This window comes from Dama dama, chromosome 4 (assembly GCF_033118175.1).
Source record: "Dama dama isolate Ldn47 chromosome 4, ASM3311817v1, whole genome shotgun sequence".
Classification (NCBI taxonomy): domain Eukaryota; kingdom Metazoa; phylum Chordata; class Mammalia; order Artiodactyla; family Cervidae; genus Dama; species Dama dama.
The window spans coordinates 56149156-56175902 of NC_083684.1; the positions used below are offsets into that span (position 1 = coordinate 56149156).

At 51.5% G+C, this 26747-nt stretch overlaps 2 protein-coding genes across 2 annotated transcripts in view; both read left to right on the forward strand.

Annotated features, from left to right (window-relative positions):
* Positions 1 to 547: 547 nt before the first annotated feature.
* On the forward strand, positions 548 to 12169 carry LOC133054427 (protein NYNRIN-like). The gene has a single exon (XM_061139396.1). The coding sequence runs from the start codon at positions 7372 to 7374 to the stop codon at positions 9343 to 9345; it is 1974 nt and encodes a 657-aa protein (XP_060995379.1). The 5' UTR covers positions 548 to 7371; the 3' UTR covers positions 9346 to 12169.
* LOC133054425 (uncharacterized) overlaps positions 548 to 26747 on the forward strand; it is a 41095-nt gene continuing 14895 nt past the window's right edge. Inside the window, exon 1 of the mRNA XM_061139395.1 lies at positions 548 to 26078. Coding sequence (XP_060995378.1) covers positions 24400 to 25860 — 1461 coding nt within the window. The 5' untranslated portion in view covers positions 548 to 24399 and the 3' untranslated portion in view covers positions 25861 to 26078. The remainder of the gene's footprint in view (positions 26079 to 26747) is intronic.

Here is a 26747-nt window from a genome sequence, read left to right on the forward strand (position 1 = left end):
TTGAGAGTCACCTGCAGATCGGTCATCAGTGGTCTGACCAACATCATCTTGATTGTTTTCGGGACAGTGAACCTAGCTATAGTACATGTCCCCGGTCACCAGATAGGAGAAGACCCTAAGGCGCGGGGCAATCGTGCTGCTGATGCGGCCGCTCGAGAAGCGGCTAGCCGGGACTATGCTGCCCTCATATTAGCCGTGGGACTTCCACCTCCTTGTATGGGGACCTTGCCACCAGTTCCCGAATATTCCCTCCCTGATCTCGCCTGGATCAACAAGGATACCACCCTCCAGAAAGATGACCAAGATGGATGGTACCGAGACCAAATCAACAACCTGATCTTGCCTGCCACCCTGGGTCGTCACCTGTGTGAACACCTGCACACAACTACACACTTGGGAGAAAAAAAGACCCTAACACTTCTCCAGACGGCCTGCCTGAGGTTCCCTCGACAAAATGCCACTGTACGAGAGATAATTCAAGCCTGCGAAGCGTGCCAGCTGATGAGGGCAGAGAAGAAGCAGCACTCGGGAACGAGGTACCGAGGGGAAAAGCCAGGGCAAGATTGGGAGATAGATTTCACTGAGGTAAGGCCAGGCAAGTACGGGTACCGCTATCTGTTGGTTCTGGTAGATACCTTCTCGGGGTGGGTGGAAGCTTTCCCCACTAAGGGAGAGACAGCAATAGTGGTTGCTAAAAAGATCTTAGAGGAGATAGGGCCTAGGTATGGGCTGCCAGTGACTATGGGCTCTGATAATGGACCTGCCTTTGTGAGCCAGATTGTACAAGGGCTGGCCCAAGCTCTGGGGACGAAATGGAAGTTACACTGCGAATATAATCCCCAGAGCTCAGGACAGGTTGAGAGAATGAATCGGACCCTAAAAGAAACTTTGACAAAGTTGGCAATAGAGACTGGCGGGGACTGGGTGACCCTCCTCCCCTTTGCACTCTTTCGGGCACGTAACACCCCTTATAAGCTGAATCTTACTCCTTTTGAGATTCTGTATGGAAGACCCCCTCCTGTGTATCCTATTTTCGAAGGAAAATGTCTGCCACCCCCTACTTTGGGACAATTCCAGCAAACTCTGATAGCATTAAGTAAGATGCATAACCATGTTTGGAAATTGATTCGAGAGATACATGAGGGCCAAAACAAGAGGGCCCTCCCCTCACATAATATTGGCCCAGGTGATTGGGTTTGGGTAAAACGACACCAATCTAAAGTATTAGAACCTAGATGGAAACGCCCTTATGTTGTTCTTCTTACCACTCCTACCGCTGTCAAGGTCGACAGGATTGGACCCTGGGTTCACTGCAATCACGTGCGGCAAGCCACATCGGAAGAACAGGAAAAAGCGCGAGCAGAATGGAAGGCGAGTCCTCACCCGTCAAATTCTTTGAAACTGAAACTCGTCCGCCGGGAGGCCTCCTAATTTTCCTGCTGATGGCAGCTCTCATCGACCCAGGAGTGACCAGTCATAACCCCCATCAACCTGCTAAGATCACATGGAAACTCAACGACGGGCAAACTCATGAGCTGCTCAATGAGACCTCAGGAATCCACCCTCCAAACACCTGGTGGCCAGACCTGAACTTCGACCTCTCAAGCCTCTTCGCAAAGCAGGACGGTCTCTATGATAAGTCCTATAGGGATGGGATAAAAAACCATAGGTTGGGGTTTTGGGCTTGCCCGGGCTATGTAAGAAATAACTGGAAAACCTGTGATGGCATAGAAAGCTATTATTGCAGGAGCTGGAGTTGTGTGACCTCTTGTGATGGACCCCAGAGGTGGGATGTCGGAAACAGAGATCTAGTTAGCTTCACCTTCAAGGACCGTAGACACCAGGGGCCTCAGGTACGAGTACAATTTAACCAGGAACGGGCGAAGAAAGAAAACCGCTGGACCTCAGGACTGACTTGGGGTTTTCAGCTTCACGTAAATTGGCCCGGCCCCTACCCAGGCGAGCTTTTAATCATTAAACAGGTTATTGAGCCGGTGCAGGTACATAGTTTAGGTCCCAATCTGGTCAAAGCATTACAGGGGCATAAGGCGACCCCCAAGCCAACCACCTTCAGACCAAGCTTGCCGGGAACATTTAACATCTCCTCTACCCCGAGCCTCAGAGGCAAACTGACAGAAACCCCTGGCCCTCTGGCTGTTACCATTAGCTCAGCAATTCAGGACCCCCTATGGGCCTTAGTGAATGCAGCCTTTACGGTCTTAAACCATACCAACCCTAATGCGACCCAGTCCTGTTGGCTTTGTTATAATCTTCACCCACCCTTCTATGAGGCCATAGGCCTCAATGTCTCTTACCACTTATCTTCAGGCCAGAACCCACCCCCATGCCGATGGGAAGAACGCAAGGTTGGCCTCACAATGAATGAAGTCTGGGGACAGGGACTCTGTTTGGGCACAGTGCCACGTGATAAAACTTCCCTCTGTGCCCGGACTATTAGTAACCTACGCTTACACGGCAAACATTGGATTGTGCCAGAGGTTGGGGGTTGGTGGATTTGTTCACATACTGGGCTAACCCCATGTTTACATTGTGAAGATTTTTAACCAGAGTCAAGAATTCTGTGTCCTGGTTGCTGTAATGCCAAAAATCTTATACCACTCTGAAGAGGTTATGTACTCACACTGGGACCGGGAATTGCTAAGACAAAAGAGAGAGCCAATCAGTGCAATCACCATGGCAGCCTTGTTCAGTCTTGGGCTGGCAGGAGCAGGGACAGGAATAGCTTCACTATCTCTGCAAGGCCAAGGGTTTTCCTCCCTACGAGCCGCCATAGATGAAGATATAACTCGCATAGAAGAATCAATCAGCCACTTAGAGAAGTCTCTGACTTCCTTGTCTGAGGTGGTCTTGCAGAATAGGAGAGGATTAGACTTGATTTTTCTCCAACACGGTGGGGTCTGCGCGGTTCTGGGAGAAGAATGTTGTTTCTATGCAGACCACACAGGAGTGGTAAGAGAATCTATGGCAAAAGTAAGAGAAGGGCTGGCGCAATGAAAGAGGGAACGGGAGGCCCAACAGGGATGGTTTGAGTCTTGGTTTCAACGCTCCCCCTGGCTGACCACCTTAGTTTCCACCCTCCTGGGCCCGCTTATAGTGCTATTATTAACACTTACATTTGGCCCTTGTATTTTAAACCGGCTAATGTCATTTATTAAAGAACGTCTAAATACCATTCAGATTATGGTATTGAGGCAGCAATATCAGATGGTAGCCCAGGATGAAGAGAAAGATTCCTCTACAGGAACAACAAGACAGGGGGGAATGTGAGGCTGCCAGGGTTAATACCGTGACGGGCGGCCTGGACCTAAGTTTTAGCTTCCCCCGAAATGGTAAGATTCCCTACCCCCATCAGGTAACCTGGAGCCAGCCAATCAATATGCGCCCAGTAAGAACAAAGGGAGAGCTGAAAAGCCCGTGAACGCCCAGGTTTGAAAAAAGCCCGCGAAAATCTGTACCAATAGAATTGCCTTGCAAACATGTAACCAATCCGCTTAAGCCAGCTACTAACCGCTTTTGCATATCTTATAAATTTGTGTAACAAGCTTGAGCTCAGCGCTTTCTGACCCTGCACCACTGTGATGTTTGTGGCAGAAAGCCCTGGCTCGAGACAGTAATAAACTTCCCTTTTTTGCGAGTTGCATTGTCTTGGAAGCCTTCTCTCTCTTCCCGCTCGGATTCGGACATCGGGCATAACGTTTGGGGGCTCGTCTGGGATCCCTTGACCGGGAGAAGGGAACGCTTACAGGACAAAGGGGAAGGATAAATAATAACACCGGTGCTCAGGAAAGTCCAGAGTAAATCCAAGGCCCTGCTGGGAAGCAGGGAGGTATCTGGCACAGAAGGAAGGCTTTCTATAAAGGGGGGCCAGCCGGCATGAGGCCAGCGGATGCGCTGGGAGGCAGCCGACTCCGCGGGAAGGAAAGTTCCTCTACCGACCCCGAGTCTGGTGAAAAGCGGACGCCATTCTGTAAGGTGAATCTGCTACCGGGAGGCAAGAAAATTCAGGGGGCCCGAAAACCCAGCGCTGTGTCGTCGGCCGACGTTTGTTTGTCCGTGTGTTTGTCTTTGGCTCTCCGTGTTTTTGTGTGTGCCGGCATTGTCTCTAGTCTCGTTCTCTTCTGGTGCATCGTTCTTTCTCACTTCTGACTTTTTCTCCTTCTCTTCTTCTCTGATCTGCCCTCAACTCCTTTTCTTTTCGGGAGTTTCAGTGAACAGGCGAACGGTTGTGGGGGCATTTGATGAGTCCTGGCCAGGGCTACACTCTGGCGGACTCTGAAGGCCCTACAATAAGTAAGCCTCAGTAACTAGAGCCCGACCGGGTGAAACTCTCCTTTAACATCCCTAACTGAGGACGTGGCCTAAAATTCTTCTTGTGGGCACGGGTCAGGCACTTAAAGGCCATTAGGGCACCTGCCACTTGAAGACTCCCGTGAGAGGATAAGGGGGTCACGGAACGGACTAGAAACCCCTAGGGTGCCCGCCCCCAGCAAGAAAACTTCCGTGCAACGACGCCGGCACATAAACAGTTCCAAAAGCATACCATAAGCCCAACCTCTTGGCCGCCACCACTCCCGGTAGGATTTTTGGTGGTCGTTCTCAGTGACTTCCTCTCTCTCTTCCTTACCGTTTATTCTTTGACCATGGGGCAGGGAGAATCTACCCCACTTTCTCTCATGACTGACCATTTTTCGGATGTCAGGGCCAGGGCCCATAACTTGTCTTTGCTAGTCAAGAAAAGTAAATTAATAACTTTTTGTTCTGCAGTGGCCCGCCTTTCAGGTTGGATGGCCTCCGGAAGGCACCTTTCAACCGTCCATCATACAGGCTGTGAAGGAGAAGATTATGGCTCCTGATCCCTGGGGCCATCCGAGTCAGGTCCCCTATGTCATGGTCTGGCAGGATCTAGTGGAAAATCCGCCTAAATGGTTAAAACCTTTTGTTCACAAACTTCCTAGTTCCTCCAATTCACAGGTCCTGGTGATGGAGACCCCCCGGAGGAAACCAAAAAGAAAGAGGACCCAAAACCAGTCCTTCAGGAATCATCTTATCCAAACCTGATAGATCTAGAAACGGAGATAAGGCCTCTGCCATATGTGCCCTCCTTGCAATCCCCTCCGAGGAGAGAAGCTCCCACAGGTGAACCGAGAGGATTAAGAGGGCCAACGGGAACCGACCGTGAGGGGGGGCTGGCATTGGGGACCCGGGGGAAAACTAAGGGAGATAGGGGTAAGCAAGACCCTGGGGCCCCAGAGTTACCTTCATCCACTGTTCAGGCGCTCCCCGTCCGAGTGGGACCAACTAACCCGGACGGAGAGCGAACCTATCAGTACTGGCCCTTTTCCACGAGTGACCTGTACAATTGGAAGACCCAAAACCCTCCTTTCTCAGAGAAACCCCAAGGCCTCATTGACCTCTTAGATTCCATTTTGTTCACTCATAATCCCACCTGGGATGATTGTCAGCAGCTGTTGCAGGTGCTCTTCACCACGGAAGAACGGGAGCGAATTCTGGCAGAGGCGCGGAAACGGGCCCCAGGGGTCGACAGGAGGCCAACCGCCCAGCCTCATCTTGTGGACGAGGGGTTTCCCCTGTTGCGGCCTAACTGGGATTTTGAGCGGGTGGAAGGTAGGGAGCGTCTCCGAGTGTACCGCCAGACTCTAATGGCTGGCCTGCGGGCTGCAGCAAGAAAGCCGACAAATCTGGCAAAGGTAAATTTAGTAAGGCAAGAGCCCACTGAAAGCCCGGCAGCCTTCCTAGAGAGGCTGATGGAAGCTTTCAGGCAATATACACCTATGGACCCCCAGGCTGAGGAGTCACGCGCTGCAGTTCTGTTAGCGTTCGTGAATCAGGCAGCCCCAGATATTAGGAAGAAATTACAAAAGGTAGAGGGATTGGGAGAACAGACAATACAGGATTTACTGAAAGTAGCTGAAAAGGTATTTAATAATAGGGAAACCCCAGAAGAAAGGGAAGAGCGAATTCGGCGGGAGGAAAGGGAATTAGCGGAGAAGATCAGGAAAGAAGATAGGGAACATAGGGCGAGGGAAAACCGGAAGAACCAGAAGGAGCTAGCCCAGATTCTTTTTGCGGGGATAAAGGCCGGAACAGAATTGAGGGAACCTCGAGACCCCCGGACGGGAGAAAAAGAAAAACCAAAAAGGCAGGCCCTAAAGAAGGATCAGTGCGCCTACTGCAAAGAACAGGGGCACTGGAAAAACGAGTGCCCTAAGAGGGACTCAAGGAGAGGAATGACCCAGAGAGAGAAAATCCCCCCTGGAACTCGAGTTCTATATGCGGGGGAAGACAGTGACTAGGGGAGTCGAGACTCGGCACCCCTCCCCGAGTCCTGGGTAGCCATACATGTGGAGGGGAAACCCGTTGGCTTCATGGTAGATACTGGCGCCCAACACTCTGTTTTAAATAAAAAACTGGGACCAATGTCTAAGAAAACCAGCTTAGTGCAAGGAGCCATGGGGACAAAAAGATATTGTTGGACCACAGAATGGAAAGTAAATCTGGGGACCCACCAGGTGTCCCATTCGTTTTTGGTGATACCAGAATGCCCAGCCCCTCTACTTGGAAGAGACTTGTTGACTAAAGTTAATGCTCAGATCCATTTTGACCCCGGGGGAATGTCAGTCACGGATGGACTTGGACAACCGATACATGTCTTGTCCCTAGCCTTAAGAGATGAATACAGACTTTTTGCGCCTAAGCCCTCAGAGACCATAGCACTAGATGTACAACCGTGGGTCCATAAATATCCATTGGCCTGGGCAGAAACAGCAGGAATGGGACTAGCCAAACAGAGACATCCGGTCGTCATCGAGCTAAAGGCCGAGGCAGTTCCTGTGAGGGTGAGACAGTACCCTATGAGCCAAGAAGCTCGGCGGGGGATCACTCCCCACATTCGACGGCTCATGGAGGCCGGAATTCTCAGGCGATGCCAATCCCCACACCCCCTTACTGCCGGTGAAGAAGCCAGGGGGGACAGATTACAGACCTGTCCAAGACCTGCGAGAAGTCAACAAACGGGTGAGTGACATACACCCAACTGTCCCTAACCCGTATACCCTCCTGAGCAGTTTACTGCCTGAGTACACTTGGTACACTGTGCTGGACTTGAAGGATGCCTTTTTCAGCCTACCCCTGGCAGTTCGGAGCCAGGAGATATTTGCCTTTGAGTGGACTGAGGGGGAGGGCCAACCGGTAGTACAATTAACTTGGACCCGCCTCCCACAGGGGTTCAAGAACTCCCCTACCTTGTTTAATGAGGCTCTGAGTGAGGACCTCTAAGAATATCGGGCTTGCCACCCAGAGGTCATTCTGCTACAATATGTAGATGACCTTATGTTGGCTGGAACCACAGAGGAAGCTTGCAGCCGTGCCACTGGGGACCTATTACAGACCCTAGGCATCTCGGGGTATCGCGCTAGCGCAAAGAAGGCACAAATAGCCCGGCAAGAGGTCACCTATTTGGGGTATAAGATCAGGCAGGGGCAAAGGTGGCTAACCCAGGCCATGAAAGAAACAATATTGCAGATACCAGAGCCCAAAAACCCCCGCCAGGTGAGAGAGTTTCTGGGGACTGTTGGATATTGCAGACTGTGGATTATGGGGTTTGCTGAGAAGGCCCGGCCCTTATATGAGGGAAGTAAAGAGACCCCAAACTGGACTTGGACTGAGCCAATGAAACAGGCTTTCCAGACACTCAGACGGGCCCTACTAGAAGCCCCAGCCCTTGCCCTGCCTAACCCAAATAAGCCATTCCAGCTGTTTGTAGATGAAAAGCAAGGAATAGGAAAGGGGGTCTTGACTCAACAATGGGGACCATGGAAGCGGCCGGTAGCATACCTTTCGAAGCGATTAGACCCGGTGGCCGCTGGGTGGCCCCCTTGCCTTCGCATCATTGCAGCTACAGCCCTCCTCGTCCGCGACGCTGACAAGTTGACGTATGGACAGCAACTCTCGGTTTACACCCCCCACGCCGTAGAAGGGGTTTTAAAGCAGCCGCCGGGTAAGTGGATCTCCAATGCCCGCTTGACACACTACCAGGCCTTGCTGCTCGATGCCCCATGGGTGCGTTTTCAGACCCCTTGCTTCCTAAATCCGGCCACGCTCTTACCCAACCCAGAGAAGGACAGCCCTCTCCACGATTGCAGTGAGATACTGGCTGAGGCCCTGGCGGCACGAAAAGACTTAACTGATGTACCCCTAAGCAACAGGGAGCTAGTATGGTTCACCGATGGGAGCAGTTATGTAAAAGATGGGCAAAGGAAGGCGGGAGCCGCCATAGTTGATGATTCAGGGCAGACGATATGGGCTGAGACACTACCCCCAAACACTTCTGCACAAAAAGCAGAATTGATTGCCCTAACACAGGCTCTGGAGCAAGCCAAAGGGAAGAGAGTCACCATTTTTACTGACAGCCGATATGCTTTCAGCACTGCCCATATGCAAGGTCCCATATACCAAGAAAGGGGATTTCGGACAGCTGAGGGAAAAGAGGTCAAAAATCTGCCTGAGATTCGCAGGATCTTGGAAGCTGTCCAACTACCCCAGGCAGTAGCTATAGTACATGTCCCCGGTCACCAGAAAGGAGAAGACCCTAAGGCGCGGGGCAATCGTGCTGCTGATGCGGCCGCTCGAGAAGCGGCTAGCCGGGACTATGCTGCCCTCATATTAGCCGTGGGACTTCCACCTCCTTGTTTGGGGACCTTGCCACCAGTTCCCGAATATTCCCTCCCTGATCTCGCCTGGATCAACAAGGATACCACCCTCCAGAAAGATGACCAAGATGGATGGTACCGAGACCAAATCAACAACCTGATCTTGCCTGCCACCCTGGGTCGTCACCTGTGTGAACACCTGCACACAACTACACACTTGGGAGAAAAAAAGACCCTAACACTTCTCCAGACGGCCTGCCTGAGGTTCCCTCGACAAAATGCCACTGTACGAGAGATAATTCAAGCCTGCAAAGCGTGCCAGCTGATGAGGGCAGAGAAGAAGCAGCACTCGGGAACGAGGTACCGAGCGGAAAAGCCAGGGCAACATTGGGAGATAGATTTCACTGAGGTAAGGCCAGGCAAGTACGGGTACCGCTATCTGTTGGTTCTGGTAGATACCTTCTCGGGGTGGGTGGAAGCTTTCCCCACTAAGGGAGAGACAGCAATAGTGGTTGCTAAAAAGATCTTAGAGGAGATAGGGCCTAGGTATGGGCTGCCAGTGACTATGGGCTCTGATAATGGACCTGCCTTTGTGAGCCAGATTGTACAAGGGCTGGCCCAAGCTCTGGGGATGAAATGGAAGTTACATTGCTAATATAATCCCCAGAGCTCAGGACAGGTTGAGAGAATGAATCGGACCCTAAAAGAAACTTTGACAAAGTTGGCAATAGAGACTGGCGGGGACTGGGTGACCCTCCTCCCCTTTGCACTCTTTCGGGCACGTAACACCCCTTATAAGCTGAATCTTACTCCTTTTGAGATTCTGTATGGAAGACCCCCTCCTGTGTATCCTATTTTCGAAGGAAAATGTCTGCCACCCCCTACTTTGGGACAATTCCAGCAAACTCTGATAGCATTAAGTAAGATGCATAACCATGTTTGGAAATTGATTCGAGAGATACATGAGGGCCAAAACAAGAGGGCCCTCCCCTCACATAATATTGGCCCAGGTGATTGGGTTTGGGTAAAACGACACCAATCTAAAGTATTAGAACCTAGATGGAAACGCCCTTATGTTGTTCTTCTTACCACTCCTACCGCTGTCAAGGTCGACAGGATTGGACCCTGGGTTCACTGCAATCACGTGCGGCAAGCCACATCGGAAGAACAGGAAAAAGCGCGAGCAGAATGGAAGGCGAGTCCTCACCCGTCAAATCCTTTGAAACTGAAACTCGTCCGCCGGGAGGCCTCCTAATTCTCCTGCTGATGGCAGCTCTCATCGACCCAGGAGTGACCAGTCATAACCCCCATCAACCTGCTAAGATCACATGGAAACTCAACGACGGGCAAACTCATGAGCTGCTCAATGAGACCTCAGGAATCCACCCTCCAAACACCTGGTGGCCAGACCTGAACTTCGACCTCTCAAGCCTCTTCGCAAAGCAGGACGGTCTCTATGATAAGTCCTATAGGGATGGGATAAAAAACCATAGGTTGGGGTTTTGGGCTTGCCCGGGCTATGTAAGAAATAACTGGAAAACCTGTGGTGGCATAGAAAGCTATTATTGCAGGAGCTGGAGTTGTGTGACCTCTTGTGATGGACCCCAGAGGTGGGATGTCGGAAACAGAGATCTAGTTAGCTTCACCTTCAAGGACCGTAGACACCAGGGGCCTCAGGTACGAGTACAATTTAACCAGGAACGGGCGAAGAAAGAAAACCGCTGGACCTCAGGACTGACTTGGGGTTTTCAGCTTCACGTAAATTGGCCCGGCCCCTACCCAGGCGAGCTTTTAATCATTAAACAGGTTATTGAGCCGGTGCAGGTACATAGTTTAGGTCCCAATCTGGTCAAAGCATTACAGGGGCATAAGGCGACCCCCAAGCCAACCACCTTCAGACCAAGCTTGCCGGGAACATTTAACATCTCCTCTACCCCGAGCCTCAGAGGCAAACTGACAGAAACCCCTGGCCCTCTGGCTGTTACCATTAGCTCAGCAATTCAGGACCCCCTATGGGCCTTAGTGAATGCAGCCTTTACGGTCTTAAACCATACCAACCCTAATGCGACCCAGTCCTGTTGGCTTTGTTATAATCTTCACCCACCCTTCTATGAGGCCATAGGCCTCAATGTCTCTTACCACTTATCTTCAGGCCAGAACCCACCCCCATGCCGATGGGAAGAACGCAAGGTTGGCCTCACAATGAATGAAGTCTGGGGACAGGGACTCTGTTTGGGCACAGTGCCACGTGATAAAACTTCCCTCTGTGCCCGGACTATTAGTAACCTACGCTTACACGGCAAACATTGGATTGTGCCAGAGGTTGGGGGTTGGTGGATTTGTTCACATACTGGGCTAACCCCATGTTTACATTGTGAAGATTTTTAACCAGAGTCAAGAATTCTGTGTCCTGGTTGCTGTAATGCCAAAAATCTTATACCACTCTGAAGAGGTTATGTACTCACACTGGGACCGGGAATTGCTAAGACAAAAGAGAGAGCCAATCAGTGCAATCACCATGGCAGCCTTGTTCAGTCTTGGGCTGGCAGGAGCAGGGACAGGAATAGCTTCACTATCTCTGCAAGGCCAAGGGTTTTCCTCCCTACGAGCCGCCATAGATGAAGATATAACTCGCATAGAAGAATCAATCAGCCACTTAGAGAAGTCTCTGACTTCCTTGTCTGAGGTGGTCTTGCAGAATAGGAGAGGATTAGACTTGATTTTTCTCCAACACGGTGGGGTCTGCGCGGTTCTGGGAGAAGAATGTTGTTTCTATGCAGACCACACAGGAGTGGTAAGAGAATCTATGGCAAAAGTAAGAGAAGGGCTGGCGCAATGAAAGAGGGAACGGGAGGCCCAACAGGGATGGTTTGAGTCTTGGTTTCAACGCTCCCCCTGGCTGAACACCTTAGTTTCCACCCTCCTGGGCCCGCTTATAGTGCTATTATTAACACTTACATTTGGCCCTTGTATTTTAAACCGGCTAATGTCATTTATTAAAGAACGTCTAAATACCATTCAGATTATGGTATTGAGGCAGCAATATCAGATGGTAGCCCAGGATGAAGAGAAAGATTCCTCTACAGGAACAACAAGACAGGGGGGAATGTGAGGCTGCCAGGGTTAATACCGTGACGGGCGGCCTGGACCTAAGTTTTAGCTTCCCCCGAAATGGTAAGATTCCCTACCCCCATCAGGTAACCTGGAGCCAGCCAATCAATATGCGCCCAGTAAGAACAAAGGGAGAGCTGAAAAGCCCGTGAACGCCCAGGTTTGAAAAAAGCCCGCGAAAATCTGTACCAATAGAATTGCCTTGCAAACATGTAACCAATCCGCTTAAGCCAGCTACTAACCGCTTTTGCATATCTTATAAATTTGTGTAACAAGCTTGAGCTCAGCGCTTTCTGACCCTGCACCACTGTGATGTTTGTGGCAGAAAGCCCTGGCTCGAGACAGTAATAAACTTCCCTTTTTTGCGAGTTGCATTGTCTTGGAAGCCTTCTCTCTCTTCCCGCTCGGATTCGGACATCGGGCATAACGTTTGGGGGCTCGTCTGGGATCCCTTGACCGGGAGAAGGGAACGCTTACAGGACAAAGGGGAAGGATAAATAATAACACCGGTGCTCAGGAAAGTCCAGAGTAAATCCAAGGCCCTGCTGGGAAGCAGGGAGGTATCTGGCACAGAAGGAAGGCTTTCTATAAAGGGGGGCCAGCCGGCATGAGGCCAGCGGATGCGCTGGGAGGCAGCTGACTCCGCGGGAAGGAAAGTTCCTCTACCGACCCCGAGTCTGGTGAAAAGCGGACGCCATTCTGTAAGGTGAATCTGCTACCGGGAGGCAAGAAAATTCAGGGGGCCCGAAAACCCAGCGCTGTGTCGTCGGCCGACGTTTGTTTGTCCGTGTGTTTGTCTTTGGCTCTCCGTGTTTTTGTGTGTGCCGGCATTGTCTCTAGTCTCGTTCTCTTCTGGTGCATCGTTCTTTCTCACTTCTGACTTTTTCTCCTTCTCTTCTTCTCTGATCTGCCCTCAACTCCTTTTCTTTTCGGGAGTTTCAGTGAACAGGCGAACGGTTGTGGGGGCATTTGATGAGTCCTGGCCAGGGCTACACTCTGGCGGACTCTGAAGGCCCTACAATAAGTAAGCCTCAGTAACTAGAGCCCGACCGGGTGAAACTCTCCTTTAACATCCCTAACTGAGGACGTGGCCTAAAATTCTTCTTGTGGGCACGGGTCAGGCACTTAAAGGCCATTAGGGCACCTGCCACTTGAAGACTCCCGTGAGAGGATAAGGGGGTCACGGAACGGACTAGAAACCCCTAGGGTGCCCGCCCCCAGCAAGAAAACTTCCGTGCAACGACGCCGGCACATAAACAGTTCCAAAAGCATACCATAAGCCCAACCTCTTGGCCGCCACCACTCCCGGTAGGATTTTTGGTGGTCGTTCTCAGTGACTTCCTCTCTCTCTTCCTTACCGTTTATTCTTTGACCATGGGGCAGGGAGAATCTACCCCACTTTCTCTCATGACTGACCATTTTTCGGATGTCAGGGCCAGGGCCCATAACTTGTCTTTGCTAGTCAAGAAAAGTAAATTAATAACTTTTTGTTCTGCAGTGGCCCGCCTTTCAGGTTGGATGGCCTCCGGAAGGCACCTTTCAACCGTCCATCATACAGGCTGTGAAGGAGAAGATTATGGCTCCTGATCCCTGGGGCCATCCGAGTCAGGTCCCCTATGTCATGGTCTGGCAGGATCTAGTGGAAAATCCGCCTAAATGGTTAAAACCTTTTGTTCACAAACTTCCTAGTTCCTCCAATTCACAGGTCCTGGTGATGGAGACCCCCCGGAGGAAACCAAAAAGAAAGAGGACCCAAAACCAGTCCTTCAGGAATCATCTTATCCAAACCTGATAGATCTAGAAACGGAGATAAGGCCTCTGCCATATGTGCCCTCCTTGCAATCCCCTCCGAGGAGAGAAGCTCCCACAGGTGAACCGAGAGGATTAAGAGGGCCAACGGGAACCGACCGTGAGGGGGGGCTGGCATTGGGGACCCGGGGGAAAACTAAGGGAGATAGGGGTAAGCAAGACCCTGGGGCCCCAGAGTTACCTTCATCCACTGTTCAGGCGCTCCCCGTCCGAGTGGGACCAACTAACCCGGACGGAGAGCGAACCTATCAGTACTGGCCCTTTTCCACGAGTGACCTGTACAATTGGAAGACCCAAAACCCTCCTTTCTCAGAGAAACCCCAAGGCCTCATTGACCTCTTAGATTCCATTTTGTTCACTCATAATCCCACCTGGGATGATTGTCAGCAGCTGTTGCAGGTGCTCTTCACCACGGAAGAACGGGAGCGAATTCTGGCAGAGGCGCGGAAACGGGCCCCAGGGGTCGACGGGAGGCCAACCGCCCAGCCTCATCTTGTGGACGAGGGGTTTCCCCTGTTGCGGCCTAACTGGGATTTTGAGCGGGTGGAAGGTAGGGAGCGTCTCCGAGTGTACCGCCAGACTCTAATGGCTGGCCTGCGGGCTGCAGCAAGAAAGCCGACAAATCTGGCAAAGGTAAATTTAGTAAGGCAAGAGCCCACTGAAAGCCCGGCAGCCTTCCTAGAGAGGCTGATGGAAGCTTTCAGGCAATATACACCTATGGACCCCCAGGCTGAGGAGTCACGCGCTGCAGTTCTGTTAGCGTTCGTGAATCAGGCAGCCCCAGATATTAGGAAGAAATTACAAAAGGTAGAGGGATTGGGAGAACAGACAATACAGGATTTACTGAAAGTAGCTGAAAAGGTATTTAATAATAGGGAAACCCCAGAAGAAAGGGAAGAGCGAATTCGGCGGGAGGAAAGGGAATTAGCGGAGAAGATCAGGAAAGAAGATAGGGAACATAGGGCGAGGGAAAACCGGAAGAACCAGAAGGAGCTAGCCCAGATTCTTTTTGCGGGGATAAAGGCCGGAACAGAATTGAGGGAACCTCGAGACCCCCGGACGGGAGAAAAAGAAAAACCAAAAAGGCAGGCCCTAAAGAAGGATCAGTGCGCCTACTGCAAAGAACAGGGGCACTGGAAAAACGAGTGCCCTAAGAGGGACTCAAGGAGAGGAATGACCCAGAGAGAGAAAATCCCCCCTGGAACTCGAGTTCTATATGCGGGGGAAGACAGTGACTAGGGGAGTCGAGACTCGGCACCCCTCCCCGAGTCCTGGGTAGCCATACATGTGGAGGGGAAACCCGTTGGCTTCATGGTAGATACTGGCGCCCAACACTCTGTTTTAAATAAAAAACTGGGACCAATGTCTAAGAAAACCAGCTTAGTGCAAGGAGCCATGGGGACAAAAAGATATTGTTGGACCACAGAATGGAAAGTAAATCTGGGGACCCACCAGGTGTCCCATTCGTTTTTGGTGATACCAGAATGCCCAGCCCCTCTACTTGGAAGAGACTTGTTGACTAAAGTTAATGCTCAGATCCATTTTGACCCCGGGGGAATGTCAGTCACGGATGGACTTGGACAACCGATACATGTCTTGTCCCTAGCCTTAAGAGATGAATACAGACTTTTTGCGCCTAAGCCCTCAGAGACCATAGCACTAGATGTACAACCGTGGGTCCATAAATATCCATTGGCCTGGGCAGAAACAGCAGGAATGGGACTAGCCAAACAGAGACATCCGGTCGTCATCGAGCTAAAGGCCGAGGCAGTTCCTGTGAGGGTGAGACAGTACCCTATGAGCCAAGAAGCTCGGCGGGGGATCACTCCCCACATTCGACGGCTCATGGAGGCCGGAATTCTCAGGCGATGCCAATCCCCACACCCCCTTACTGCCGGTGAAGAAGCCAGGGGGGACAGATTACAGACCTGTCCAAGACCTGCGAGAAGTCAACAAACGGGTGAGTGACATACACCCAACTGTCCCTAACCCGTATACCCTCCTGAGCAGTTTACTGCCTGAGTACACTTGGTACACTGTGCTGGACTTGAAGGATGCCTTTTTCAGCCTACCCCTGGCAGTTCGGAGCCAGGAGATATTTGCCTTTGAGTGGACTGAGGGGGAGGGCCAACCGGTAGTACAATTAACTTGGACCCGCCTCCCACAGGGGTTCAAGAACTCCCCTACCTTGTTTAATGAGGCTCTGAGTGAGGACCTCTAAGAATATCGGGCTTGCCACCCAGAGGTCATTCTGCTACAATATGTAGATGACCTTATGTTGGCTGGAACCACAGAGGAAGCTTGCAGCCGTGCCACTGGGGACCTATTACAGACCCTAGGCATCTCGGGGTATCGCGCTAGCGCAAAGAAGGCACAAATAGCCCGGCAAGAGGTCACCTATTTGGGGTATAAGATCAGGCAGGGGCAAAGGTGGCTAACCCAGGCCATGAAAGAAACAATATTGCAGATACCAGAGCCCAAAAACCCCCGCCAGGTGAGAGAGTTTCTGGGGACTGTTGGATATTGCAGACTGTGGATTATGGGGTTTGCTGAGAAGGCCCGGCCCTTATATGAGGGAAGTAAAGAGACCCCAAACTGGACTTGGACTGAGCCAATGAAACAGGCTTTCCAGACACTCAGACGGGCCCTACTAGAAGCCCCAGCCCTTGCCCTGCCTAACCCAAATAAGCCATTCCAGCTGTTTGTAGATGAAAAGCAAGGAATAGGAAAGGGGGTCTTGACTCAACAATGGGGACCATGGAAGCGGCCGGTAGCATACCTTTCGAAGCGATTAGACCCGGTGGCCGCTGGGTGGCCCCCTTGCCTTCGCATCATTGCAGCTACAGCCCTCCTCGTCCGCGACGCTGACAAGTTGACGTATGGACAGCAACTCTCGGTTTACACCCCCCACGCCGTAGAAGGGGTTTTAAAGCAGCCGCCGGGTAAGTGGATCTCCAATGCCCGCTTGACACACTACCAGGCCTTGCTGCTCGATGCCCCATGGGTGCGTTTTCAGACCCCTTGCTTCCTAAATCCGGCCACGCTCTTACCCAACCCAGAGAAGGACAGCCCTCTCCACGATTGCAGTGAGATACTGGCTGAGGCCCTGGCGGCACGAAAAGACTTAACTGATGTACCCCTAAGCAACAGGGAGCTAGTATGGTTCACCGATGGGAGCAGTTATGTAAAAGATGGGCAAAGGAAGGCGGGAGCCGCCATAGTTGATGATTCAGGGCAGACGATATGGGCTGAGACACTACCCCCAAACACTTCTGCACAAAAAGCAGAATTGATTGCCCTAACACAGGCTCTGGAGCAAGCCAAAGGGAAGAGAGTCACCATTTTTACTGACAGCCGATATGCTTTCAGCACTGCCCATATGCAAGGTCCCATATACCAAGAAAGGGGATTTCGGACAGCTGAGGGAAAAGAGGTCAAAAATCTGCCTGAGATTCGCAGGATCTTGGAAGCTGTCCAACTACCCCAGGCAGTAGCTATAGTACATGTCCCCGGTCACCAGAAAGGAGAAGACCCTAAGGCGCGGGGCAATCGTGCTGCTGATGCGGCCGCTCGAGAAGCGGCTAGCCGGGACTATGCTGCCCTCATATTAGCCGTGGGACTTCCACCTCCTTGTTTGGGGACCTTGCCACCAGTTCCCGAATATTCCCTCCCTGATCTCGCCTGGATCAACAAGGATACCACCCTCCAGAAAGATGACCAAGATGGATGGTACCGAGACCAAATCAACAACCTGATCTTGCCTGCCACCCTGGGTCGTCACCTGTGTGAACACCTGCACACAACTACACACTTGGGAGAAAAAAAGACCCTAACACTTCTCCAGACGGCCTGCCTGAGGTTCCCTCGACAAAATGCCACTGTACGAGAGATAATTCAAGCCTGCAAAGCGTGCCAGCTGATGAGGGCAGAGAAGAAGCAGCACTCGGGAACGAGGTACCGAGCGGAAAAGCCAGGGCAACATTGGGAGATAGATTTCACTGAGGTAAGGCCAGGCAAGTACGGGTACCGCTATCTGTTGGTTCTGGTAGATACCTTCTCGGGGTGGGTGGAAGCTTTCCCCACTAAGGGAGAGACAGCAATAGTGGTTGCTAAAAAGATCTTAGAGGAGATAGGGCCTAGGTATGGGCTGCCAGTGACTATGGGCTCTGATAATGGACCTGCCTTTGTGAGCCAGATTGTACAAGGGCTGGCCCAAGCTCTGGGGATGAAATGGAAGTTACATTGCTAATATAATCCCCAGAGCTCAGGACAGGTTGAGAGAATGAATCGGACCCTAAAAGAAACTTTGACAAAGTTGGCAATAGAGACTGGCGGGGACTGGGTGACCCTCCTCCCCTTTGCACTCTTTCGGGCACGTAACACCCCTTATAAGCTGAATCTTACTCCTTTTGAGATTCTGTATGGAAGACCCCCTCCTGTGTATCCTATTTTCGAAGGAAAATGTCTGCCACCCCCTACTTTGGGACAATTCCAGCAAACTCTGATAGCATTAAGTAAGATGCATAACCATGTTTGGAAATTGATTCGAGAGATACATGAGGGCCAAAACAAGAGGGCCCTCCCCTCACATAATATTGGCCCAGGTGATTGGGTTTGGGTAAAACGACACCAATCTAAAGTATTAGAACCTAGATGGAAACGCCCTTATGTTGTTCTTCTTACCACTCCTACCGCTGTCAAGGTCGACAGGATTGGACCCTGGGTTCACTGCAATCACGTGCGGCAAGCCACATCGGAAGAACAGGAAAAAGCGCGAGCAGAATGGAAGGCGAGTCCTCACCCGTCAAATCCTTTGAAACTGAAACTCGTCCGCCGGGAGGCCTCCTAATTCTCCTGCTGATGGCAGCTCTCATCGACCCAGGAGTGACCAGTCATAACCCCCATCAACCTGCTAAGATCACATGGAAACTCAACGACGGGCAAACTCATGAGCTGCTCAATGAGACCTCAGGAATCCACCCTCCAAACACCTGGTGGCCAGACCTGAACTTCGACCTCTCAAGCCTCTTCGCAAAGCAGGACGGTCTCTATGATAAGTCCTATAGGGATGGGATAAAAAACCATAGGTTGGGGTTTTGGGCTTGCCCGGGCTATGTAAGAAATAACTGGAAAACCTGTGGTGGCATAGAAAGCTATTATTGCAGGAGCTGGAGTTGTGTGACCTCTTGTGATGGACCCCAGAGGTGGGATGTCGGAAACAGAGATCTAGTTAGCTTCACCTTCAAGGACCGTAGACACCAGGGGCCTCAGGTACGAGTACAATTTAACCAGGAACGGGCGAAGAAAGAAAACCGCTGGACCTCAGGACTGACTTGGGGTTTTCAGCTTCACGTAAATTGGCCCGGCCCCTACCCAGGCGAGCTTTTAATCATTAAACAGGTTATTGAGCCGGTGCAGGTACATAGTTTAGGTCCCAATCTGGTCAAAGCATTACAGGGGCATAAGGCGACCCCCAAGCCAACCACCTTCAGACCAAGCTTGCCGGGAACATTTAACATCTCCTCTACCCCGAGCCTCAGAGGCAAACTGACAGAAACCCCTGGCCCTCTGGCTGTTACCATTAGCTCAGCAATTCAGGACCCCCTATGGGCCTTAGTGAATGCAGCCTTTACGGTCTTAAACCATACCAACCCTAATGCGACCCAGTCCTGTTGGCTTTGTTATAATCTTCACCCACCCTTCTATGAGGCCATAGGCCTCAATGTCTCTTACCACTTATCTTCAGGCCAGAACCCACCCCCATGCCGATGGGAAGAACGCAAGGTTGGCCTCACAATGAATGAAGTCTGGGGACAGGGACTCTGTTTGGGCACAGTGCCACGTGATAAAACTTCCCTCTGTGCCCGGACTATTAGTAACCTACGCTTACACGGCAAACATTGGATTGTGCCAGAGGTTGGGGGTTGGTGGATTTGTTCACATACTGGGCTAACCCCATGTTTACATTGTGAAGATTTTTAACCAGAGTCAAGAATTCTGTGTCCTGGTTGCTGTAATGCCAAAAATCTTATACCACTCTGAAGAGGTTATGTACTCACACTGGGACCGGGAATTGCTAAGACAAAAGAGAGAGCCAATCAGTGCAATCACCATGGCAGCCTTGTTCAGTCTTGGGCTGGCAGGAGCAGGGACAGGAATAGCTTCACTATCTCTGCAAGGCCAAGGGTTTTCCTCCCTACGAGCCGCCATAGATGAAGATATAACTCGCATAGAAGAATCAATCAGCCACTTAGAGAAGTCTCTGACTTCCTTGTCTGAGGTGGTCTTGCAGAATAGGAGAGGATTAGACTTGATTTTTCTCCAACACGGTGGGGTCTGCGCGGTTCTGGGAGAAGAATGTTGTTTCTATGCAGACCACACAGGAGTGGTAAGAGAATCTATGGCAAAAGTAAGAGAAGGGCTGGCGCAATGAAAGAGGGAACGGGAGGCCCAACAGGGATGGTTTGAGTCTTGGTTTCAACGCTCCCCCTGGCTGACCACCTTAGTTTCCACCCTCCTGGGCCCGCTTATAGTGCTATTATTAACACTTACATTTGGCCCTTGTATTTTAAACCGGCTAATGTCATTTATTAAAGAACGTCTAAATACCATTCAGATTATGGTATTGAGGCAGCAATATCAGATGGTAGCCCAGGATGAAGAGAAAGATTCCTCTACAGGAACAACAAGACAGGGGGGAATGTGAGGCTGCCAGGGTTAATACCGTGACGGGCGGCCTGGACCTAAGTTTTAGCTTCCCCCGAAATGGTAAGATTCCCTACCCCCATCAGGTAACCTGGAGCCAGCCAATCAATATGCGCCCAGTAAGAACAAAGGGAGAGCTGAAAAGCCCGTGAACGCCCAGGTTTGAAAAAAGCCCGCGAAAATCTGTACCAATAGAATTGCCTTGCAAACATGTAACCAATCCGCTTAAGCCAGCTACTAACCGCTTTTGCATATCTTATAAATTTGTGTAACAAGCTTGAGCTCAGCGCTTTCTGACCCTGCACCACTGTGATGTTTGTGGCAGAAAGCCCTGGCTCGAGACAGTAATAAACTTCCCTTTTTTGCGAGTTGCATTGTCTTGGAAGCCTTCTCTCTCTTCCCGCTCGGATTCGGACATCGGGCATAACGTTTGGGGGCTCGTCTGGGATCCCTTGACCGGGAGAAGGGAACGCTTACAGGACAAAGGGGAAGGATAAATAATAACACCGGTGCTCAGGAAAGTCCAGAGTAAATCCAAGGCCCTGCTGGGAAGCAGGGAGGTATCTGGCACAGAAGGAAGGCTTTCTATAAAGGGGGGCCAGCCGGCATGAGGCCAGCGGATGCGCTGGGAGGCAGCCGACTCCGCGGGAAGGAAAGTTCCTCTACCGACCCCGAGTCTGGTGAAAAGCGGACGCCATTCTGTAAGGTGAATCTGCTACCGGGAGGCAAGAAAATTCAGGGGGCCCGAAAACCCAGCGCTGTGTCGTCGGCCGACGTTTGTTTGTCCGTGTGTTTGTCTTTGGCTCTCCGTGTTTTTGTGTGTGCCGGCATTGTCTCTAGTCTCGTTCTCTTCTGGTGCATCGTTCTTTCTCACTTCTGACTTTTTCTCCTTCTCTTCTTCTCTGATCTGCCCTCAACTCCTTTTCTTTTCGGGAGTTTCAGTGAACAGGCGAACGGTTGTGGGGGCATTTGATGAGTCCTGGCCAGGGCTACACTCTGGCGGACTCTGAAGGCCCTACAATAAGTAAGCCTCAGTAACTAGAGCCCGACCGGGTGAAACTCTCCTTTAACATCCCTAACTGAGGACGTGGCCTAAAATTCTTCTTGTGGGCACGGGTCAGGCACTTAAAGGCCATTAGGGCACCTGCCACTTGAAGACTCCCGTGAGAGGATAAGGGGGTCACGGAACGGACTAGAAACCCCTAGGGTGCCCGCCCCCAGCAAGAAAACTTCCGTGCAACGACGCCGGCACATAAACAGTTCCAAAAGCATACCATAAGCCCAACCTCTTGGCCGCCACCACTCCCGGTAGGATTTTTGGTGGTCGTTCTCAGTGACTTCCTCTCTCTCTTCCTTACCGTTTATTCTTTGACCATGGGGCAGGGAGAATCTACCCCACTTTCTCTCATGACTGACCATTTTTCGGATGTCAGGGCCAGGGCCCATAACTTGTCTTTGCTAGTCAAGAAAAGTAAATTAATAACTTTTTGTTCTGCAGTGGCCCGCCTTTCAGGTTGGATGGCCTCCGGAAGGCACCTTTCAACCGTCCATCATACAGGCTGTGAAGGAGAAGATTATGGCTCCTGATCCCTGGGGCCATCCGAGTCAGGTCCCCTATGTCATGGTCTGGCAGGATCTAGTGGAAAATCCGCCTAAATGGTTAAAACCTTTTGTTCACAAACTTCCTAGTTCCTCCAATTCACAGGTCCTGGTGATGGAGACCCCCCGGAGGAAACCAAAAAGAAAGAGGACCCAAAACCAGTCCTTCAGGAATCATCTTATCCAAACCTGATAGATCTAGAAACGGAGATAAGGCCTCTGCCATATGTGCCCTCCTTGCAATCCCCTCCGAGGAGAGAAGCTCCCACAGGTGAACCGAGAGGATTAAGAGGGCCAACGGGAACCGACCGTGAGGGGGGGCTGGCATTGGGGACCCGGGGGAAAACTAAGGGAGATAGGGGTAAGCAAGACCCTGGGGCCCCAGAGTTACCTTCATCCACTGTTCAGGCGCTCCCCGTCCGAGTGGGACCAACTAACCCGGACGGAGAGCGAACCTATCAGTACTGGCCCTTTTCCACGAGTGACCTGTACAATTGGAAGACCCAAAACCCTCCTTTCTCAGAGAAACCCCAAGGCCTCATTGACCTCTTAGATTCCATTTTGTTCACTCATAATCCCACCTGGGATGATTGTCAGCAGCTGTTGCAGGTGCTCTTCACCACGGAAGAACGGGAGCGAATTCTGGCAGAGGCGCGGAAACGGGCCCCAGGGGTCGACGGGAGGCCAACCGCCCAGCCTCATCTTGTGGACGAGGGGTTTCCCCTGTTGCGGCCTAACTGGGATTTTGAGCGGGTGGAAGGTAGGGAGCGTCTCCGAGTGTACCGCCAGACTCTAATGGCTGGCCTGCGGGCTGCAGCAAGAAAGCCGACAAATCTGGCAAAGGTAAATTTAGTAAGGCAAGAGCCCACTGAAAGCCCGGCAGCCTTCCTAGAGAGGCTGATGGAAGCTTTCAGGCAATATACACCTATGGACCCCCAGGCTGAGGAGTCACGCGCTGCAGTTCTGTTAGCGTTCGTGAATCAGGCAGCCCCAGATATTAGGAAGAAATTACAAAAGGTAGAGGGATTGGGAGAACAGACAATACAGGATTTACTGAAAGTAGCTGAAAAGGTATTTAATAATAGGGAAACCCCAGAAGAAAGGGAAGAGCGAATTCGGCGGGAGGAAAGGGAATTAGCGGAGAAGATCAGGAAAGAAGATAGGGAACATAGGGCGAGGGAAAACCAGAAGAACCAGAAGGAGCTAGCCCAGATTCTTTTTGCGGGGATAAAGGCCGGAACAGAATTGAGGGAACCTCGAGACCCCCGGACGGGAGAAAAAGAAAAACCAAAAAGGCAGGCCCTAAAGAAGGATCAGTGCGCCTACTGCAAAGAACAGGGGCACTGGAAAAACGAGTGCCCTAAGAGGGACTCAAGGAGAGGAATGACCCAGAGAGAGAAAATCCCCCCTGGAACTCGAGTTCTATATGCGGGGTAAGACAGTGACTAGGGGAGTCGAGACTCGGCACCCCTCCCCGAGTCCTGGGTAGCCATACATGTGGAGGGGAAACCCGTTGGCTTCATGGTAGATACTGGCGCCCAACACTCTGTTTTAAATAAAAAACTGGGACCAATGTCTAAGAAAACCAGCTTAGTGCAAGGAGCCATGGGGACAAAAAGATATTGTTGGACCACAGAATGGAAAGTAAATCTGGGGACCCACCAGGTGTCCCATTCGTTTTTGGTGATACCAGAATGCCCAGCCCCTCTACTTGGAAGAGACTTGTTGACTAAAGTTAATGCTCAGATCCATTTTGACCCCGGGGGAATGTCAGTCACGGATGGACTTGGACAACCGATACATGTCTTGTCCCTAGCCTTAAGAGATGAATACAGACTTTTTGCGCCTAAGCCCTCAGAGACCATAGCACTAGATGTACAACCGTGGGTCCATAAATATCCATTGGCCTGGGCAGAAACAGCAGGAATGGGACTAGCCAAACAGAGACATCCGGTCGTCATCGAGCTAAAGGCCGAGGCAGTTCCTGTGAGGGTGAGACAGTACCCTATGAGCCAAGAAGCTCGGCGGGGGATCACTCCCCACATTCGACGGCTCATGGAGGCCGGAATTCTCAGGCGATGCCAATCCCCACACCCCCTTACTGCCGGTGAAGAAGCCAGGGGGGAAAGATTACAGACCTGTCCAAGACCTGCGAGAAGTCAACAAACGGGTGAGTGACATACACCCAACTGTCCCTAACCCGTATACCCTCCTGAGCAGTTTACTGCCTGAGTACACTTGGTACACTGTGCTGGACTTGAAGGATGCCTTTTTCAGCCTACCCCTGGCAGTTCGGGGCCAGGAGATATTTGCCTTTGAGTGGACTGAGGGGGAGGGCCAACCGGTAGTACAATTAACTTGGACCCGCCTCCCACAGGGGTTCAAGAACTCCCCTACCTTGGTTAATGAGGCTCTGAGTGAGGACCTCTAAGAATATCGGGCTTGCCACCCAGAGGTCATTCTGCTACAATATGTAGATGACCTTATGTTGGCTGGAACCACAGAGGAAGCTTGCAGCCGTGCCACTGGGGACCTATTACAGACCCTAGGCATCTCGGGGTATCGCGCTAGCGCAAAGAAGGCACAAATAGCCCGGCAAGAGGTCACCTATTTGGGGTATAAGATCAGGCAGGGGCAAAGGTGGCTAACCCAGGCCATGAAAGAAACAATATTGCAGATACCAGAGCCCAAAAACCCCCGCCAGGTGAGAGAGTTTCTGGGGACTGTTGGATATTGCAGACTGTGGATTATGGGGTTTGCTGAGAAGGCCCAGCCCTTATATGAGGGAAGTAAAGAGACCCCAAACTGGACTTGGACTGAGCCAATGAAACAGGCTTTCCAGACACTCAGACGGGCCCTACTAGAAGCCCCAGCCCTTGCCCTGCCTAACCCAAATAAGCCATTCCAGCTGTTTGTAGATGAAAAGCAAGGAATAGGAAAGGGGGTCTTGACTCAACAATGGGGACCATGGAAGCGGCCGGTAGCATACCTTTCGAAGCGATTAGACCCGGTGGCCGCTGGGTGGCCCCCTTGCCTTCGCATCATTGCAGCTACAGCCCTCCTCGTCCGCGACGCTGACAAGTTGACGTATGGACAGCAACTCTCGGTTTACACCCCCCACGCCGTAGAAGGGGTTTTAAAGCAGCCGCCGGGTAAGTGGATCTCCAGTGCCCGCTTGACACACTACCAGGCCTTGCTGCTCGATGCCCCATGGGTGCGTTTTCAGACCCCTTGCTTCCTAAATCCGGCCACGCTCTTACCCAACCCAGAGAAGGACAGCCCTCTCCACGATTGCAGTGAGATACTGGCTGAGGCCCTGGCGGCACGAAAAGACTTAACTGATGTACCCCTAAGCAACAGGGAGCTAGTATGGTTCACCGATGGGAGCAGTTATGTAAAAGATGGGCAAAGGAAGGCGGGAGCCGCCATAGTTGATGATTCAGGGCAGACGATATGGGCTGAGACACTACCCCCAAACACTTCTGCACAAAAAGCAGAATTGATTGCCCTAACACAGGCTCTGGAGCAAGCCAAAGGGAAGAGAGTCACCATTTTTACTGACAGCCGATATGCTTTCAGCACTGCCCATATGCAAGGTCCCATATACCAAGAAAGGGGATTTCGGACAGCTGAGGGAAAAGAGGTCAAAAATCTGCCTGAGATTCGCAGGATCTTGGAAGCTGTCCAACTACCCCAGGCAGTAGCTATAGTACATGTCCCCGGTCACCAGAAAGGAGAAGACCCTAAGGCGCGGGGCAATCGTGCTGCTGATGCGGCCGCTCGAGAAGCGGCTAGCCGGGACTATGCTGCCCTCATATTAGCCGTGGGACTTCCACCTCCTTGTATGGGGACCTTGCCACCAGTTCCCGAATATTCCCTCCCTGATCTCGCCTGGATCAACAAGGATACCACCCTCCAGAAAGATGACCAAGATGGATGGTACTGAGACCAAATCAACAACCTGATCTTGCCTGCCACCCTGGGTCGTCACCTGTGTGAACACCTGCACACAACTACACACTTGGGAGAAAAAAAGACCCTAACACTTCTCCAGACGGCCTGCCTGAGGTTCCCTCGACAAAATGCCACTGTACGAGAGATAATTCAAGCCTGCGAAGCGTGCCAGCTGATGAGGGCAGAGAAGAAGCAGCACTCGGGAACGAGGTACCGAGGGGAAAAGCCAGGGCAACATTGGGAGATAGATTTCACTGAGGTAAGGCCAGGCAAGTACGGGTACCGCTATCTGTTGGTTCTGGTAGATACCTTCTCGGGGTGGGTGGAAGCTTTCCCCACTAAGGGAGAGACAGCAATAGTGGTTGCTAAAAAGATCTTAGAGGAGATAGGGCCTAGGTATGGGCTGCCAGTGACTATGGGCTCTGATAATGGACCTGCCTTTGTGAGCCAGATTGTACAAGGGCTGGCCCAAGCTCTGGGGACGAAATGGAAGTTACATTGCGAATATAATCCCCAGAGCTCAGGACAGGTTGAGAGAATGAATCGGACCCTAAAAGAAACTTTGACAAAGTTGGCAATAGAGACTGGCGGGGACTGGGTGACCCTCCTCCCCTTTGCACTCTTTCGGGCACATAACACCCGTTATAAGCTGAATCTTACTCCTTTTGAGATTCTGTATGGAAGACCCCCTCCTGTGTATCCTATTTTCGAAGGAAAATGTCTGACCCCCTATTTGGGACAATTCCAGCAAACTCTGATAGCATTAAGTAAGATGCATAACCATGTTTGGAAATTGATTCGAGAGATACATGAGGGCCAAAACAAGAGGGCCCTCCCCTCACATAATATTGGCCCAGGTGATTGGGTTTGGGTAAAACG